Source organism: Orycteropus afer, unplaced genomic scaffold (genome assembly GCF_000298275.1).
Source record: "Orycteropus afer afer isolate SDZICR_OR568_19922 unplaced genomic scaffold, OryAfe1.0 scaffold00285, whole genome shotgun sequence".
Classification (NCBI taxonomy): Eukaryota; Metazoa; Chordata; class Mammalia; order Tubulidentata; family Orycteropodidae; genus Orycteropus; species Orycteropus afer.
This window is the reverse complement of record NW_006921872.1, coordinates 873,365-894,482: the sequence shown is the minus strand read 5'-3', so window position 1 is coordinate 894,482 and position 21,118 is coordinate 873,365. Positions and strand designations below refer to the sequence as shown.

Here is a 21,118-nt window from a genome sequence, read left to right as displayed (position 1 = left end):
TCAAACCTGGGGGTGGTACTGGGGATCTGCAACACAGTAAGCCATTTCACCAACCACAGAAACTCATTTTCCTGTCTTCTGCTCTTAATAGGTCCTAAACATAAACTAGCATAGCCATCTATCCATATGGTAAAGTAACCCAATGATACTCCTTAATCATCGTGTGACATGTGTGTGTTGGTGGGGAATGAGGGTTCAATGTCATAATTTCTGCAGAGCACAGTTTAGAAAACATCCAACTTACACATGGTATCTTTACAATACAAGCTACAGTAAGTAAAGGTTAACTAAATCATAGATATATGCAAATGTTAGAATGAGATAGCAACACAGTGTGGCTTGAAGGGTTGTTCAGACTACACAATCTGCAATCACCCAATTCTAACAGAGTTCAGAAAATTCTGCTTATGCATTTATTCCAAGTTTTATTTGCTGTATGGAAAGTGAATTTGCTCTGTAAATCTTCACCCAAATCACAATAAAAAATAAAATAAAAAACCAAAGTGTTATTTGCTTACATCTGCATGATTCTACCATGTTTTTGTACATCTCTTAAAGGGATGTATGGAGATATTTATACAATACAAAGCTGACTAATTTAATTTAGAAACTCTGCAAAAGTTCTACTAAAAAGAAACATCTCTGGACAAATTCCACACTAGCATTCCCAAGTCAACAAACTCTGCTAATGTTTAGCATGTCCTTAATAGCAGCAAACCAGCACTGCTTACCAAAATGACTGCGGACTGATGACTGGGATGCTGTGGGCTTGAGGTCCCAAGAAGAAGTGGTTATTGGGGGACTTGTACTATTCTGCTGTGAACTCTGCGTAGTAAACTGGCCCAAGCTTGGAGCTTTCAACGGGTCCAAAATCTGGGAGCTGGTGATGTTGGCCATTTTTGAAGGTGCAAGCTCTCCAAATCCTGAACCAAGGACGGATGACTTTAAAGGGAAAGAAAAGCAGAAACCCTCAGTAATACAGAGTTTCTATCCCAGGCTTTAAAACATGTCAATTATTGTCACAAGTATCTTCAAAACTATAAAGCAAAACATCTCAATTAGTAAGACTTACTTGTATGAAAACGTTACTATGCAACAATAAATGATCAAATAAATCTAACCACCCTTCTGATTCTGACAAAAGGGCTAAAGGGTAATATTTGACACTGAATTTGAAGCAATTACTTGAGAAAGAAAGAAAGAAAGGAAAAAAAAAAAAAAAAGATTTCACAAGTCCACAGTCAAAATACACTTTTTTAAACTAAAGAAGACACAATGCATTAAATGACAAACACATGTTTGACAAACAAAAACACATATCTTCTCAGTCTATGGATTCTTATCTTTAAAGGTAAGATAGGTTTGGTCACAGAAGAATTAGCAAGATCAAATGCAGGTCACAATACTTACTTAATTAGACATCTAATATTCTAAAATTGGACACTGAAATACACAAGTATTTGAGATTCCTGAACACTTCTGTTTATTTCAAGTTGTTTAGACTAGTGAAAACATATATGCTCCATAAACAAGTATACAAAAGACAGTGTTACCCCTGCCCCATCAGGTATCAGGATCTAAGATAATGAAAGCCCAACAGTGGCACAAGAACTGCATTTTCACACATCAAGATCATTCGATTTCTCAAAGACAAGTCCTCTGTCAAAAATAACCAATTCAAAACCATCTAAAAAGTAAAAAACAAGTATTTTGCACTCCTCCGAAAGGCCAAATCCAGAAATTTTGAGAATAATTATTCCTGCACTCAATACTCAAAGCGTAGAGTATTGCAAAACTTTAGCTTGTGGGCACATCTGGCACGTCAGAGTCTTCTCCTGGAAGCGCAGCTGTGTTCCTGTTACTCACTCACTGCTGTTTAATCTTTCAGATTGGCTGCTTTTAATCTGCCCAAATCGAACTCCAGCCCACCGACTCGGTGAAGGCTTCCTGGAAGACGCTTACCTTCGTCTTTCCTTTTCCCTCTTTCCTACCTATGCTCTGTTCTGTATCAACTACATGTAATCAAGTGTTCTTCCTGCCTGCTTTAAACGCAATGAGATCATTGAGTCAATGACTACTGCCTCGCCCCAGATAACACTTAGCAAAGGGCTTCTAAATCCCAGCTACACATCTGAATCAATAGAGGGACTTTAAAAATTTGTGTCTTGGTACACGTGTGCACATGTTCCCATGCACACACAAATACACACAAGTGCCCAAATCCCATCCCAAAGAGTCTGACATTTGGTCTCGTGTAGACCCTGGCAAAATTGTCATTATTTTCATTAAAGTTCCCCAACTATTTATAAAGTATAGTAGAGTTGAGAACCACTATTTTAATAAAATGCTAAACAAATTCTTCTTACTCCAGTTTCTCAAGGTATTGTCATGAGGTAAATAACCCACTTGAAGGTCACTATAAAAGTGGCTATCTATAAAAATGGCTTATTGAGATACCAGCAAGTCAGCAAGGGCACCACATCATTATTCCAGCAGAGGATGGAAAGACAGAGGAGGAAAGGGCATGGATGGTTCAACCAAAAATCAGGGGTTTATTGGGCTTCAGAAAACAGATGGCATCATGCTTTGGCCTGTCCTATTTCAAGCACTGACATCAACTGATGCACAATCCCAATGACACTAAAAATGTCAAGTTCACTAGCTAGCAATGTGAAGTGACTATACAGAGTAGAAGACCAATAGTAGTGGAAAGGTTACATACTGAATAATCCATTTTATTAGATTACAGCTAATGATTTATTTGAGTCAGGTAAGGGAGAAAGAATATATCATATTCATAAAACATTCTGTTTCCCCACAGCATAACAAAAACTAAAACAAATAATTATCACTAATGAAAGCTGCAGGCTTGTGGTCACAGACCATTTAACCTCCTCACTGTCAGCTCAGAATTTCCTACAATTGGGCAGGCACTACCATTCTGTACCACATTCTTCCACAAGCTACACTCAGCCTGTCCTTGTACCCTCCACCAATAGGTGCTAAAGTTCTTTCTGATGAGAGTTTAACTCTCATGGGGAGTCAAGAGTCATGCACATAGCACTGATGATACTGTTTCCATGGAAAAACACCCAAACTAATCAATGCTATATTTCTATCACTTTTAACCCCCTTTAAGAAATGTATTACCACTGTTATCATTGCCAGTGTTGACAACTAATCCCACCATTCCACAATGTAGATTGGTGGGAATCACAAATGCAATGGTATTTATTAAACAGTGACAAATGGAGAGGGGCACCCAAACTACATGTGCCTCAACTACATAGTTTGTCATTTTAAGAGAAAGTAGCTTTGTTTTATGGAAGAATAAAGAAATGAAAATACAAACACATAAGTACCTTGGCAGTCTTGAAGAGAACTAATTTTGCACATTTTTGGCAAGTCAATAGTGACAAACATTTATGTTGAGGGAAAATGGACAAAAGATTAAAAAAAATTATTATCTTAAGTCTAGTGACAGGTATTAAAACAAAATCCAAGAAAAAGAATCATTAATAAGAATCACTTCGATCTGATGGAGTGACCATCACTTAGAAGAACTGAACCAATCATAAAAAAGTAGTTTTATCTTTGTCCAGGAAACTCAGAGTAGTTGAATTCCACAGAGAATCATCAGATATGTGCTTGGAAATTACCACATCATTGTTTTCTGGACTGAAATTTACTGTACAAATTTTATATTTAGAAAATAACTGCAAGGTATGTGTCATATTCTAGAATACATTTGCCACGGGTATATTCCTTAAAATCTCATATTGAAATAAAAGTGAGTTACCAGACTCTGAGGAGAATAGGAGTTGACAGCAGTGGAGCTGCCAGTCCCTGGTGCCATCTGATTGTTGTGTTGAGAATTTGTGAAGACAAGGGCTTGGCCAAAGCCCTGTTGTTGGGAAGGTTCAAAGGAGCTGACTTCTGAGACTTGACTGGGAGGAGCAGGCTTCTGGAGCAAGGCTACCAGATCAATGCTAAGCAGACACAAAGCAAATGAGGAACGAGTCATAAGCAAATCTCACCAAAAAATGAATTTGAGAAGTGAATCAATACAAATTAAACCAAAAAACCCAAACTCACTGCCATCATGTGGATTCTGACTCATAGAGACCCCCACTGGATTTCCAAGGCAGTAAATCTTTACAGAAGTAGATTGCCCCATCTTCCTTCTGTGGAGCGGCTGGTGGGTTTGAACCACCAACCTTCTGGTTAGCAGTCAAAAATGCCCAAGGCATTACTCCACAGAGCTCCTTCCAATACAAACTAAGTCATGCTAAAGATTATCTAAGGGAGGAGAATCTTGGGAAACTGGAGTTTGAGGGAGCCAAAAGGAGAGCATCAATTTCCAAATAAAGCATATGAAGCCATGGAGACTGAAGCATGGCCTTGCAGAGAAAGGAAACCAAATAGCATACTGAGAAATTCCCACAGAAATAGCACACTGATGTCTGATTTGAAAACCTGGAGTAATTAAGTAAGCTTAAACAGTATTCTGAAGTTTGGCTCATTTCTTTTCACACATTTTGTCTCAATTATTACTTGGAATCAGGGTTTCTTAAACTTTCCCAAAGAACAGTGAGTGCATATAGTCTTAGAGAATGGAAGTCATGGCTATGTAGACCACTTCAAAGCAGTCTCATATTTATCTTAAACATTCCTATAAGTTTTGCAATTTACTCCATTATATATTTAAGTTTATATAAATCTCATTATTTTCTTATCTAAATATTCATGGGGAAATCCCAATATATTCACAAATACTATGTTAACTAGAACACTCGTGATGTCCCCAGAAAGATAGATACTCCCAACTGAGAAGCACAGCCAAATATCTGAAAGAAAGAGGGAAAACAATCTCCCAGATAAAGACTACATGTGAGGGAGCTGTTAATTTCCTATACCAATTTTTCTAGTATCACAGGATCTGCAAGATGCCCAGGATTACCTATCATGGTAATTCACTCCATTAAGAAGCCCTTCCAAAGGCCAGTTTCTATCTGTTCTCTCTCCGTACCAGTTAAACAGGCAGAGTCTAGGAGGTCAAATAATTCAAGATTCGCTCCCATCCAGAGCAAAGCTCAGTGTTCCTCTCCTTATATACTGCCACTCTTGCTTTCCCATGGCCAGACTGAAGTCCCACACCAGTATTTTGGACCCTAAGATAATATACTAGCTTATGATAGCCAAACTCCAGAAATACAAATCCAAAATACTTCTATTACTTATGACTCATCACAAAATTTGCATGACTGCAAAAAAACATAGCAAGTGCCTTTTGCCATGCTTGATAAGACACAGGCATAGAAAAACAGTACTACTATCTTCTGAAAAAGAAAAAAACTAACCACTATAAAGTATTTAAAAAAAAATGGAAAATATCCTATCAAATTCATTGAATCATATATATTTATTTAATAAGAAAAGGTGACCAATTCAAAAAACAATATACAGCAAGAGTGCCCTTTAGATTCCCCCCCCCCCCTTAGGCACCTCATTTAGCATGAAATTCAGTATGGTAGGTTCAAAAGTGACTTTATTTCTAAGGTGTCATATATATCAAGCCTTTCATCCTTCTATATCACTGCATTTTGAAACCATCATCAAAGACTTTTACTGTTACTGTACCACTAAGGTGTAAATTAGTGTTCTTCAATAATTCAGTTCTGGATACATTCTATGAATGCTATAGCCCCCAAAGTTCCTTCTTTTCTGTAACCCACAACCCTGGTAGATTAAAACTAGCATGGAAAGCTTGTATTAGTGGTATCATATGAAGAAACCAAAGGATATTCTATGTTAAGTTCATTCTGTCAAAAAGTAATGCGTTAAATAGGTTTAACAATCTCAGCCACAACTGCCAACAAAGCAAACGCTATTTTAATTTATCAGTAAATACAACCAATTTGGAAATGACTGAAGCTCTGTCAGCTACCAGGTAGATTAGGGGTAAAATAATAGTCTTAAGTGGAAAAGGGCAAATATAGAAAGAGATTCAAAAACCATATCACTTCTCCTGAGGCAAAAAATTTCAACTATGGTTTGAATAACAAACAAAAGGTGGCAGAAAGTGCTTACCTTTGTCCAGGCATGACATGATTCTCTGCTGGAACAGATGAAGCAGTGAAGACCTTTGTTTCAGAAAGCTGTGTGGAAAGCATGAAAAAATACTTTAATCTTATTCTATATAATATAAAGCCAAACATGTACTGAATTCCTGGCAATTTTTAGTCACCAGTCCTCTCACGGTAGCTCACTCAAAAGGTGGTCTGAAGGAAAGAAAACACACACGCAATCATGAGAACTAATTTTCTTAACGTGATGATAATTTTAGATTTGAAAAGCCTACACAATAAAGATTTCACATCATCATATCAGTGATGGGAGACAACACAGTGAAGTCAAACCAGTGAATCATACCAGGGTTTCAAGTCCCAGCCCTACTACTATGTATTTGCCATTATAGAAAATGAAATGTCAAGAAAACTATTACCAATGTTATCATAAATGCAACAAGGGAGTGAAAAGTTTGAAAATGTGATTTAACTCACTTGTCCTTGCAAAAAAAGACAGCTTTTGTATTTCATTGATTAGTAATTTGTGCTTCATGTTCATTAAGTCATCGTTTCCTTTGCTTTTCTAAAAATAACTAATTTTATTGAGGTATAACAGATATAAATATTTAAACTGAATACCTGGATGTTTTGACATACGTGTACTCCAGTAGAACTAGCAGCATAATCAACACAACTCATCATCCCCAAAGGTTTCCTCCTGTTCCACAACTCACCTGTGTTCCCAGACAATCACTGATATGCTTTCTGTCATTATAAATTAAGTTGCATTTTCTACAACTTCAAATGGAATCTTATAGTATGCACTCTATTTTGTCTGCCTTCTTTCACACAATATAATTATTCTGAAATTCATGCATGTTGTTTTAACTCACTTTCAGGTCACGCACAAAATTTTTTGAAACTTCAGCTGTCATTAATGAAAGATGTGCCCTTTCTATGTTTTCAAAGTGCAATACAGTCTTTTGAAGGCTGAAAAATGTTGGTCTAATGAGATAACATAAGAAACTAATGAAAATGCTATTCAAAGGTTCCTATAATTCTTCACAACCCTAAATGTTTCAAAACTTCGGAACATTGTAAAATCAGACTTCCTGAGACAGAAATATCCAGGCAAGGAGTGTGTCAACAGTAGTTGTTCATTTTTTGAAAAACAGAAAGTACCAAACTAATGATGTTTCAACAAGAAGGACCTACTGCACCCCATTCCAAGGCAGTATTTCAAGAGTCCCAAGGAATCCATTTTTGCCTTTAAGAAACTGACAAATTAAATAAAGTTATGAAAGAGGACCAAGAAGGGAGTAATTCTATGAAGAGCAATGACAGGGTAAACCTTAAGTTATATAAGGTAAATGAAAACCACTTTAACCACTGACATGGTATCTAATCCTGGTAGTATACTGAAAACTAGATTGTTTTTTTCTTCTTTCTCTTAAAACAGGACTAGCTGGGGAGAGGTACATGGTTATTGTTCTAAGATCTCAAAGGAATTTAGGATGACATTTTAAATTACTCCCCTGCCAATTCAAATTATTTTGTGTATCTCAGGAAATGTTTATATTTTCTAGATAATTCCATAGAAAAGGAGATGCTCAAACTCCCTATGTTGCTCTCAGTAATTATAAATTATATTGTGATACAATATGTCCTATACAGTAGAACATTGTGTATGTAAATGTGTATCACTTATTAGCAATTTTTACCATAAGACCTCATCTGACCAGCTATTATGGCATTCATTAAACAGGCAAAAACCTGAAGGCTCAGAAGGAAAGATGCCCTGTCAAAGATCAACAGGTCAACACAGCTAAAATTTTTTTTTTACAAGTTTTTGCCTTCTGACCCCGTTGCTCTTCTAACCTGCCTACAGACCCTGACAGGCAAAGAAATATAAAGCTTTTAGCTCTGAAACCCTTTTTCTTTATACAAAACCTAGCAAAAATTCTATACAAGCCATTTTAAAGTAGGATGGCTTTGTATGAAATAAGGATAGTACCCACTGTGTAATATACCAGAATATTCAGAAGAGGACGTGGAACAAGAAGTATCATTGCTGACATCAGATGGATCTTGGCTGAAAGCAAAGAATACCTGAAAGATGTTTACTTATGTTTTAGTTACTATGCAAAAGCAATCAACTGTGTGGATCATAACAAATTATGGGTAACATTGAGAGGAATGGGAATTCCAGAACACTTAATTATGCTCATGAGGGACCTACACATAGACCAGGAGGCCATCATTTGAACAGAACAAGGGGATACTGCTTGGTTTAAAATCCGGAAGGGAGTGCGTCAGACTTGCATCTATTCACCATAGTCAAAAGGGGAAGGGGCTGGGCCTGGAACCAGGATGACTGATGTAGGTTAATTTCAACTGACTCAAAACATATACTCTCTCTCTTCTTTAATAAAATATTCTAAAGAGTAATAGTCCATAGGCCAGAGCTACAGCGTTATTTGGCTAAGAGGCCAAACAAAACAAAGATAAGCTAAAAGCACTTCAGTCCTGTTTAATGCCTGGGCATTTTTAAGTGGATACTTTAAATCCAAGTCCCTTAAAAATCAAAACACCAATTTCCTTCTGAAAAGCATCTGCTAAAAAAGCCACATCTCTGAGAACTTGGCTAGGGTAAAACATCTCAGCCTTTCTTTATAACACACATAGCCCCAACTGACACTAAAAGACAGACAGGTCTAATATGACATCAAACACTTACATCTTCAGTCCAGTCTTCTGCTGTCCACTCTTCCACAGAATTGTTCCAGGCCCCTATTAGGAAATAATAACCATCAAAGTTTATACCACAAAGTCTTATCCCAAATAATTCTCTACTTTGGACTGCACAAGAAAAAGAAACATTACAAATCTTATTAGCAACCTAGTTTATGATCTATCAAATAAAAATAAGGCTATTAATTGACTTTCAAAAAAATACTGCATATTTAAATGCAACTTGATTACAAATTATACACGTAAACTCAAAGCAATTGTCTCAAAAATCAAGGCAAAATTCTATTGTTTCAATCTACTCTGTTCATTATATCCAAGCAATTCTGCCATGAGTAAGAAATGGTAGGCACAGCAAAAATATTTATATTTAACAATGTTATGATTCTTTATGATACACATAATTTAAAACAGAATGAAATTCTATTCAAACCAGGTATGACTTGGGTACTTCTTCAGGTGGATTACTGAATTATCAAACTTACAGCAGCATTTTTTTAAAAAGCTATTAGTTCTACCACATGGTTTCCTAATAAGTCACCTGCTCATCACAAGTCTGGTGCTCTAACTCCTGGAGAAACAGATATGGAGGATGTATTCCACAAAACACACAAAACGTTTAAATGATTTAAAGAAAAATGCTGGTATCTAGTACTGACATACCTTGTTTCAGTAAAACAAGAATGTAAACACATATTCAGAGCAAATAGCTTAAAAGGATATACCAAGACATTAATGGTAACCTCCAGGATGTGGGATCCTGGTTATTTTTGTTTCCTCAACAGGAAGAAAGGAATTAAGCATCTGACTTGCAAAACCCATTTCTCTCCCAAGGTCTGGGGGGCAGGGGAGCACCATGCTGGGGAAGTGATGGGGCATAATCCCAAGAAAAAAAGAGTGCAGGTGACTGGGTCTAACCTCCCTGGAAACATGTTAATGATCTATCAACCTACATCCTCATAAATAATCTAATCTGTGCTGTCTGCTAGGAATGGACTCCTTATCTATGGAAAGCTTTTAACAAGATGTCCCTGATTTAGGGTGCTTGTGAAGAATCCTGAATATATCCTGGACTACCAGAAGAAAGAATAAATTAGTCTTAGAGGGAATACAACCAGATTGCTCCTCAGAAGCAAAGATGGAGAGATTTCAGCCTGCCTGCTTTGAACATGTAATCAGGAATACCAACTGTTGGAAAAGAACATCACGTCTGGTAAAGGAGAGATTCCGCGTAACAAGGGAAAGCCTTAACGAGACAGAATGACACAACAATGGACTCAAACGTATCAACAATCATTAAGACGGCATAGGACTAGGCAATGTTCTGGTTGCCACGAGTCAGAGGCAACTTGACGGCAAATAACAACAACACGGCAAACAAACCTGGGCTTTCTCAATTTACGAAGCATGGCTCCGTAGAAGATGTTATATTATATAAGCTATGTTACTTCATCAGTATAAAGTGGAGCTGTTTCAAAACTGAAAACACTTCCTACTATGTGAGAAATCCATTTACCTAAAGACTTCATCTATTATTCTGGATCAGAAAGTATATGCATTACGGGAAGGAAGAACATAAGGAACAGAGAGCTAGAGATCCGAGGCCTCTTCTGAGCCTCTTGATCACAGTTACCTTTGAAATATTTTAAAGCTTGACATTGAGAAAAGATTTCAATATTTGACCTGAAAATGTAACACTTTTTATTAGCTCATTCATATATTTAAATGTCATCCATTAATTTCATAAAACAAACATACATTTATGTAGTTCTACAACAACTCTAGGAACTCTGGTAGCATAGTGCCTAAAGCACTTGAGTGCTAACCAGAAGGCTGGCGGTTCAAACCCACCAGCCACTCCTTGGAAGGAAGGCTGAGCAATCTACTTCCGAAGTGATACTGTCTCGGCAACCCAAGGAGGGGTTGTTATGAGTCGAATTCGACTCGATGGCACATAACAACAACAACAACAACAACTCTATGAATTAAATATTTTTTTCAATAAAAGTAGAAAGTAATAGATTAAGTGACCAATGTAAGTTGCCGCTAGTCCCTGGTGGAAATCAGTTCTGGAAGCTTGTTCTCAAGACCTCTGCACAGGTTTCTAAAGGAACATACTGTATACCAGGCAAAATGAATCTAAGACAAGTCATCCATTTACTCTATACCATCCTTCTAAAATGTGATTTTCTCTTAAGAATTAAAGCATTATCACCAATCTTTTAATATATTTCTTTCCAGTCTATTATCTATGAATATGCATAATTTTTTTAAAATTTATTTTTTTATTGTGATTTGGGTGAAAGTTTACAGAGCAAGTCACATTCCATACAGCAGTTCACATACACTTTGTCTCATGACATTGGCTACAATTTACCACAATGCAACAGCTCTCCCCCCCACTTTCCTGCCCATAGTTATCAGTACTCTAATTTAAAGCTGACGACTTCTCACTCAAAAGCTAATGCTTGACACTTTAATAATGAAATGGAAACCAATGCCTCAAAATCATTCCTAAAACTTCTACCTTTGAGGCACTTGTGATTTCTAGGAAATGGTTTATGGAAGAATCTTCCTTAAGAACCCCTTCATCATCAGTCATCAAGCAACCATGACCAGATTAAAAGCCTACATGCTACACATGATGCTTGGTACTACTGTAAGTGGTACCAAAGTCATATCTCATGAGAAAAACAATTAAAAAAAAATGGTATGTGATCAAGATAGTATATGATCAAATGAAAAATCATAGGGAGCTGATTAATAATTGGAAATTTGGAAGACAAAGAAGTCAACGAAGGCTAGAATGGTAAGGGAGGGCTTTATGGGGAAGATGGAGCACAGCAAAAAGCTTGAATTCTAGAAAAGATCTCAACAGACAAGGGAGTAAAGAAGGTGTAAACAACAATGTGGCATTTTAAAAACCTACATATAAAAATACTAAAAGTTTAAAACACACCTTCTTGTACATAATATGTAAATAGACTGGCTTACCACTTACAAGTATTTTAAAAATAATTAGAACACAATATAGACATGCAGAATAAGGTAAGAGTCTGAGCGTATTTAAAAGCAGGCAGAGGGAATAATCTGTAGAATGCAGGAAAAATGGGCCAATAAAGATGGCTGTAAGCAGAAGTGCAAATGTGGTAAATGGTATGTCCAACAACAGAAAGGAGAATCCCATTGTCAAGAGTCAGGATAAAGTTACTACCATGACACTCCCTGCCCCTGTCCTGATTACACAGACAATAAAAAATACAAGACATAAGACAGAGAAACAAACTCAGGTCCTGTTCATATTTTGGAATATTCTAATTTTACAGTAAGAATTTGGTCCACATTTCTGAATGATGGACTTATCTATTTATACACATATGAATAGAAAAACTTCAATGACAAGACATCATGTACAGTTTAAAGCAACAAATTTGAGTTGATTGTTCCATGTTCAATTTAACTTAATGTTATACTTCAAAGAAAAGCACTTAAAAGAAGGCAATTTAAGAAACAGGAAAACAGTAACACAAAATTCTAGGACTCCTTGAAGGCCAATTTGCCAAACATTTCCATAAGCAAAAGCTGATGACTTTGATTTTATCAGGTGGTTGTAAAAATGTAATTTAATTTACTAATGCATTTTTATTAACTAGCTTTGATGAAAATTGGAATATTTTCACATTTCATAGGGCTGTAAACTAAATACATTTTTGAAATAACAAATTCATACCTTTGACTCCAAAAGAACTTTTGTTTGTCAGATCCTGAGCTACATTGTGCGTATGTGATGGCAGCTCTGTGAATCAATGTAAAATGGTAGAATTTAACACATCAAAACAACAAAGGTAAACATTTGAAGAGAAATCAGTCAACAAATGAAACAGAAAAAAGAAAACATCAGCGCTAAGTATGTATGTTGTGCATTGTCACTGTCCAAGGAGAGGGAAAAACTGCACTGCTATCTACTGTGACAGGCCAGTGACTCAAACTATGAATCTTATTAGCCTGATAGTCCTGGAAGATTCAAATCCCATCAACTCTGTTCTCATTCTCATGTTCAGCTAGCTCCCTTTCTACTCATCAAAGAGAACTTTCCAATATATGTGAAAAGCATATTTTTTAAGTAAATTTCTAAATTCCAAGTATACATTGGTCTTTCTAGTTTTGGTTAACGTGAGCCTGGACTTAGAACTGTCTTATCAACAAAACAATACACACTGAAGTCTCTAAAGAAATAGGCAGCACCCCATCTATTGATGAGACCCTTTAACTCTATTGCTCAGCAAACACATTTTGCTTATCCAAACGTTTTCAGCATGAAATCTGCTTCTTAAATGGGAAGAGAAAAGGGGGAAGGAGGAAGAGGAGGAGAAGAAAGGGAAACAAAGGAGAGGGAAGAAGAAATGAAAAACAAGCATAAATGAACTAACTGAAAATTCTGTTTCAACCTTGGGGATTATAAAATACGTGATAGAAACATCACATACAGGATTTTAATGTGGATTTATTTTCACTTCTCTTGCATGAACAACTAGAAGTAGGATCATTGGATTGTACCATAAATGTATGCATTCCCAACAGGAATGTATGAGAGTTCCAATTATTCTACCACCCTCACCTGCACCCAAAACTGTCAGTTTTCTTATAAAGCCATCGTAACAGACACAAAGTAGTATCTTACTGGGATTTTAATTTGCATTTCCCTAATGAATACTGACAATGAGCACCTTCTTGAGTACTGATCATCCATGTATCTTCTTTGGTTAAGCACCTGTTTAAATCTCTTATCTAGTATTAATGACTTATTTATTGGGTTGTTCTCTCATTATTGAGTTGTGTGAGAGTTCTTTGTATATTTTGGACAAAAGTTCCTTATCAAATATGGGTTCATGATTATTTCCTCCTAGTTCAGGGCTGCACGGTGGCTGTGATGATGGGCTCAAGTATAGCAGGGATCATGGAGCTGGCACAGGATTAGGCAGTGTTTCGTTCTGCTGTGCATGGGGTTGCTATGAGTCAGAAACGACTCGACGGCACCTAACGACAACAACAACAAAGTTCAGGACTTGTCTGTTCATTTTCTTAAGTGTCTTCTGAACAGAAGTTTTTAATTTTGATTAAATCTACTTTCCCAAGTTTTTCTTTCATGCTTTTTATATTCTATAAAAAAATATTTGCCTAACACAAAGTCACTAAGATTTTCCCCATTTTTTCTTTAGGAGTTGCACTTTCAGGATTCACATTTAGGTCCAATTATTTGGCGCTATTTTTTGTACATGGTATAATGTAAGGATTAAGTTTCATTTTTCTTACATATGACCAATTCTTCAAGCACCATTGGTAGCGGAGAATATTCACTATACATTGCCTTGGTATTTTACCAAAACTCAACTGGCCATATTTGAAGATATATTTCTAGGCTTGCTATCATCTTCCACTGACAATGCTTTCAACAATTCCAGTCTTTCACTACCTGTAGGCTTTAAAGTAAGCCATGAAATCAGAGAGTATGAGTTTTTCAACACTATTGATCTCTTTCAAAATGGTTTTGGTTATTTCTTTGCTTTTATGAACATTTTATTGCAGTTTGGGTAAAAATTTACAGAGCATATTAGTATCCCATTCAACTATTTACACATATTTTGTTTCATGACATTAGTTGCAATCCCCCAATGTAACAGCACTCTTCCCACATCCCCCTCAGTTTCCCCATTTCCATTCCTCCTTCTTTCTTGCCTCTTCTTGCCTTCTGAACTTGTTTTGGGGTAAATACTGCCTTTTTTGGTCACATATGGTTGATATTCCATTGCTTTTCCTCTAAAAATTACAGAATCAAGTTGTTGAACAGAAAAGTATGCTGGGTAGCAATGATATTTTAAGAATACCGAGTCTTCAAATTCAAGAACACTGTGAATGTGTCCCTTTTTACACAGGCAGGTATCAGAGATATTGCAAGATAGATTCCACACCACTGCAACAAAGCGATTATCACAATAAAGCAAGTCATACAATTCTTTTGTTTTGCAGTGAATATAAAAGTTCTGTTTACACTATACTATTGTCTACTAGGAGCTCAGATAGCATAGTAGTTAAGGCACTTGGCAGCTAACCAAAGGTTGGTGGTTTGAACATATCAGTTGCTCCACAGAAGAAAGATGAGGCACTTGCTTCTGTAAAGATTTACAGTGGCAAAAATACAATGGGGTCACTATGAGTTGGAATCCAATCGATGGCAGTAAATTTGGTTTTACTTTGGCTATCTACTAAGTATATAAATGACAAGATAAAAGAACTGAACAGAAGATTTCAAAGAGCAGCTCGAGAAGACAAAGTAAATTATTGTAATGAAATATGAAAAGACCTGGGGTTAGAAACCCAAAAGGGAAGAACATGCTCAGCATTTGGGATTAGCTTAATGTGAGTCTGGACTCAGAACTGTTTCAACATAGTTTCGGTAAGTCATCTTCACTTTCAGGAAACAAAGTTGTGTCATCTGCATATCGCAGGTTCTTAACTAGTCTTCCTTCAATCCTGATCCATGTTCTTCTTTATATAGTCCAGCTTCTCAGATTATGTGCTCAACATACAGATTGAATACTATGGTGAAAGGATATAACCATGACACATCCCTTCCTGACTTTATATCATGCAATATCCCCTTGTTCTGTTTGAATGACAGTCTCCTGGTCTATGTATAGGTTCCTCAAGAGTACAACTAAGTATTCTGGAATTCCCATTCTTCTCAATGTTATCCATAATTTGTTATGATCCACACAATCAAATGCTTTGCATAGTCAATAAAACACAAGTAAACATCTTTCTGGTATTCTTTGCTTTCAGCCAAGATCCATCTGGCATCAGCAATGATATCCCTTGTTCTACATCCTCTTCTGAATCTAGCTTGCATTTCTGAAGTTCCCTGTCAATATACTGCTGCAACTGTTTTTGAATCATCTCCTGCAAAATTTTACTTACGTGGGTATGGACATTGATAATTTCCACATTCTTTGGGATCACCTTTCTTTGGAATTAGTACAAATATGGATGTCTTCAAGTCAGTTGCCCAGGTAGCTGCCTTCCCAATTTCTTGGCACAGATAAGTAATTGCCTCCAATGCAGCATCCATTTGTTGAAACATCTCAATGGGTATTCTGTCAATTCCTGAAGCCTTGTTTTTCACCAATTTTTCAGTGCAGCTTCAACTTCTTCCTTCAATACCACTGGTTCTTGATCATATGCCACCTCCTGAAATGGAAGGACATCAATCAATTCTTTCTGGTATAGTAACTCTGTGTATTCCTTCCATTTTCTTTTGATGTTTCTTGCATCATTCATTATTTTGCCCATAGAATCTTTTGATACTGCACCTCAAGACTTCAATATTTTCTTCACTTCTTTCAGCTTGAGAAATACTGAGTGTATTCTTCTCTTTTGGTTTTCTAACTCCAGATCCTTGCAGTTTCTTTACAATACTTTACTTTGTCTTCTCAATCTGCTCTTTGAAAGCTTCTTTCATCTTGTCATTTCTTCCATTTGCTGTAGCTACTCTACATGCAAGGGCAAGTTTCAGAATCTCTTCTGATATTCGTTTTGGTCTTTTCTTCCTTTTCAATAACCTTTTGCATTCTTTAAGTATCATGTTCTTGATATCATCCCAAAATTCATCTGGGTTTTGGTCACTCATATTCAATGCATCAAATGTATTCTTCAGGTGGTGTCTAAATTCAGTTGGGATATAATCAAGCTCATATTTTGGCTTTTCTGGACTTGTTTTAAATGTTTTCAGCTTCAACTTAATCTCTAGTGGTGCCGTGCCTAAGGCAAACTTGACTGCTAACTAGAAGGTTGGTGGTTCAAACTCACTAGATGTTCCACCTTGGAAATGCAATAGAGGTCACTATGAATTGGAGTTGACTTGCTGACAGTGAGATACTGAGAGTCAGAATATATAAAAAAGGTATATTCCTCCACTTATTATATCTTATTTACCTCAATATTTTTTAATATTTTTCTTTTCTGTAAGTCTTTTCCATCTTGCATATCATTAGATTTATCCTATGTATTTCACAGCCGCAACAGGTAGAGGGAAGGCCAGGAAGTGACTGGAGCAGCTGGAACAGCTAAAGAAGACAAACTTGTCTGTCAGTTGGTCGTACTCTGGTGGCTTGCATGTTGCTGTGAGGCTGGAGGCTGTGCCAGCAGGGCTGTCCATGGTGGACAGGTTTCAGCAGAGCTTCCAGACTGAGATAGATCCAGAAGAATGAAGAGGCCATCCACTTCTCAAACAATTAGCCAGTGAAAACACTATGAATAGTAGTGAAACACTGCCTGATATATTACAGGACAATTTTATAATTAGCCCTGAAAGACTGTCAGATACAGTGCCAGAAGATGACCCCTCAGATCAGACGGCACTCAAAATATGACTGGGATAGAGCTGCCTCATCAGAGTAGAACCAACCTTAATGATATGGATAAAGTAGAGCTTTCAGTCCCTCCATTTGCTGATGTGGCACAACTCAACATGAGAAGAAAGAGCTGCTTACATCCATTAATAATCAGAACATAAAATGTACGAAGTATGAATCTAGGAAAACTGGAGGTTGTCAAAATGAAACGGAACACATAAAGATTGATATCCTAGGCATTAGTGAGCTGAAATGGACTGGTTTTGGCCATTTTGAATCAGACAACCATATGATCTACTACACCAGGATTGACAAATTGAAGAGGAATGGTGTGGCCCTCAGCACCACAAAAAATGTTTCAAGATCTATGCCAAAGTATAATGCTGTCAGTGACAGAATAATATCCATGCCTCCAAGGAAGGCCAGTTAATACTGCTATTATTCAAATTTACACACCAACCATCAAAGCCAAAGATGAGGAAAATGAAGATTTTTACCAACTTCTGCAGTCTGAAATTCACTGAACATGCAATCAAGATGTGGTGATTATCAATGGTGACTGGAATGCAAAAGTTGGAAACAAAGAAGAATCACCGGTAGTTGGAAAATTTGGCCATGGTGATAGAAATAACACTGGAGATTGCATGATAGAATTTTGCAAGACCAACGACTTATTCATTGAAAATACCTTTTTTCAATAATACAAACGGCAGCTATACACATGGACTTCACCAGATGGAGTACAAAGGAATCAGACTGACTATATCGGTGGCAAGAGGTGATAAAAAAAATCTCAGTATCTTCAGCCAAAACAGGGCCAGGAGCTGCCATTGGCACGTTCAAGTTGAACTTGAAGACAATTAAAGCAAGTCCATGAGAGCCAAACTATGACCTTGGTTACATCCCTCCTGAATTTAGAGACCACTTAAAAAATACATTTGATGTACTGAACACAAATGACCAAAACCCAGACGAACTGTGGGATGACATCAAGAACATTAACCCTGAAGAAAGCAAGAGGTCATTTAAAAGACAGGAAAGGAAGAAAAGACCAAAATGGCTATCAGAAGAGACTCTGAAACTTTCCCTTAAACAAAGAGTAGTTAAAGCAAATGGAAAACTGACAAGATAAAAGAGCTGAACAGAAGATTTCAAAGATCAGTTCGAGAAGACAATGTCAATTATTATAATGAAATGTGCAAAGACATGGAGTTGAAAAGTCAAAAGGGAAGAACATGCTTGGCATTTCTCAAGCTGAAAGAAATGAAGTAAAAATTTAACCTTCAAGTTCCAATACTGGAAGATTCTATGCGCAATATATTAAATGATGCAGGAAACATCAAAAGAAGATGGAAGGAATACACAGAGTCACTATACCAAAAAGAATTGGTCAATGTTCATCCATTTCAGGAGGTGGCATATGATCAAGAACCAATGGTACTGAAGGAAGAATTTGAAGCTGCATTGAAGGAAGTGGTGAAAAACAAGCCTTCAGGAATTGACGGAATACCCATTGAGATGTTGCAACAAATGGATGGTACACTGAAGGCACTCACTCAGTTATGCCAAGAGATTTAGAAGACAGCTACCTAGCCACCTGACTGGAAGAAATACATATTTGTACCCAAAGAAAGGTGATCTCACAGAATTTGAAAATTATCAAACAATATCATTAGTATCGCACACAAGTAAAATCTTACTGAAGATAATTCAAAAACGGTTGCAGCAAGAACACCAGAAAGGTATTTACTTGTGTTTTATTGACTACACAAAAGTATTCAATTGTGTGGATCATAACAAATTATGGATAACATTGAGAAGAATAGGAATTCTAGAACAATTAATTGTACTCATGAGGAACCTGTACATAGACCAGGAGGCTGGACAATGTATGGTTTAAAATCAAGAAGGAAGTGTATCAGGGTTGTATCCTTTCACCATACTTATTCAATCTGTATGCTGAGGAAATAATCCGAGAAGCTGGATTTTATGAAGAAAAACATGGCATCAGGTTTGGAAGAAGACTCATTAATAACCTGCAATATGCTGACAACACAATTTTGCTTGCTGAAAGTGAGGATGACTTGAAGCACTTACTGAAGAAGACTGAAGACTACAGCCTGCAATATAGATTACACCTCAATATAAAGAAAACAAAAGTCCTCACAACTGGACCAATAAACAGCTTCACAGGGGATGAAAAAAAGACTGAAGTTGTCAAAGACTTCATTATTACTTGGTTCTACAACCAACACCAATGGAAACAGTAGTCAAGATATCAGACAATGTATAACACTAGGCAAATTTGCTGCAAAAGACCTCTTTAAAGTGAAGAACAAAGATCTCTCCTTGAAGACTAAGGTGCGCCTGACACAAGCCATGGTATTTTCAATCACCTCATATGTATGTGAAAGCTGGACAAAGAATAAGGAAGACCTAAGAAGAGTAAGTATTTTTGAGTTGTAGTATTGGCAAAGAATGCTGAAATACCATGGACTGCTAAAAGAACTAACAAATCTGTCCTGGAAGAAGTGCAGCCAGAATGCTCCTTGGAAGCAAGAATGGCCAGACTTGGTCTCACCTACTTTGGTCATGTTGTAAGAAGGGACCATTCCCTGGAGAAGGATATCATGTTTGGTAAAGTGGAGAGTCAGCGAAAAAAGGAAAGGCCCTCAACAAGATGAATAGACACAGTGGCTGCAACAATGGGCTCAGGTGTAGCAAGGGTCATGGGGTGGTACAGGACTGGGCAGTGTTTTGTTTTGCTGTACACAGGGTCACTATGAGTCGGAGACCACTCAATGGCACCTAACAACAACAACGACAAAAATTGGATGTTTTGTTGAGGTACCAATTTTTCACCTTTTTTTGTTGTTGTTGTTGATGGTTTACAGAAATGTATCTGTTACTGAACTGGTATCCCACACCTGTCAAACTCCCCTATTTAGTGTAGTAACTGGTCTACAGATTCTTTTATATTATCTCTAAAAACGATAGGGTTTCTTTTCTCCTTTCCATCTCTTATTTATCTTTTCTTTTTCTTTCCTTATTGCACTGGTTAGAATATCTAGTAGAGTGGTGAAAAGAAACAGTGAAAGCAAGCATCTTTAGCTTGTTCCAAAAGGAAAACTTTAAACATATTACCATTAAGTGTAATGTTTGCTCTAAGTAATGTAGATATCCTTTATAAGAAACTTTCCTACTATTCTGGATTTTTATGTTTGTTTTTATAAAATCATGAATAGATGTTCAATTTTATCAAATCCTTTGCCTTACTGAAATGATCTTATGAATTTTTTCCTTTATTCTGATAAAGAAGTGAACAATATTGATTCTTCTTGAGATATAATTGACACACCATAAACTTCTCTTATGCATATAATTTTTAAAGTATACATTTAAGTGGATCTTAGTATATTCACAATGTTGTCAATCACCTATATCTAATTCTAAAACATGTTCATCATCCCAAAAAGAAACCCCATTAACAGTCACTCCCCATTCCTGCCTGCCTGAGCCACTGAGAACCACTAACTGAGAACCACTTTCTGTCTCTGGAGTTGCCTATTCTGGACAACTTATATAAATGAAATCACACAAGATGTGGTCTTTTATGACTGGCTTCTTTCCCTTGGCATAATGTTATCAAGGTTCATGCACACTGTAGTATTTATTAGGACTGTATTCCTTTTTATGACTAAATAATATTGTCTTATATAGATATACCACATTTTGCTTTTCCATTCACCAGTGGATTGGCACTTGTTTCTGTTTTTTGGCTATTATGTATCATGTTGCTATGAACATTGATGCATAAGGTTTTGTGTGAACATATGGTTTCCATTTTCCAGGGTATATGTAAGGAGCTCTGGTGGTGCAGTGGATAAAGCATTT

At 36.7% G+C, this 21,118-nt stretch overlaps 1 protein-coding gene and 1 non-coding gene across 2 annotated transcripts in view; both read right to left on the bottom strand.

Annotated features, from left to right (window-relative positions):
• The window catches only part of UBAP2 (ubiquitin associated protein 2), a 155,555-nt gene that overhangs the window by 34,544 nt on the left and 99,893 nt on the right, over positions 1-21,118 (bottom strand). Inside the window, exons 8-12 of the mRNA XM_007950673.2 lie at positions 12,547-12,612; positions 8,806-8,858; positions 6,091-6,158; positions 3,800-3,989; positions 732-942 (exon numbers count right to left, since the gene is read on the bottom strand). Of these exons, the coding sequence (XP_007948864.1) occupies positions 732-942; positions 3,800-3,989; positions 6,091-6,158; positions 8,806-8,858; positions 12,547-12,612 (588 nt within the window). The remainder of the gene's footprint in view (positions 1-731; positions 943-3,799; positions 3,990-6,090; positions 6,159-8,805; positions 8,859-12,546; positions 12,613-21,118) is intronic.
• LOC122151007 lies at positions 3,597-3,679 on the bottom strand. The gene has a single exon (XR_006163937.1). It is a non-coding gene; the product is annotated as a small nucleolar RNA SNORD121A (small nucleolar RNA).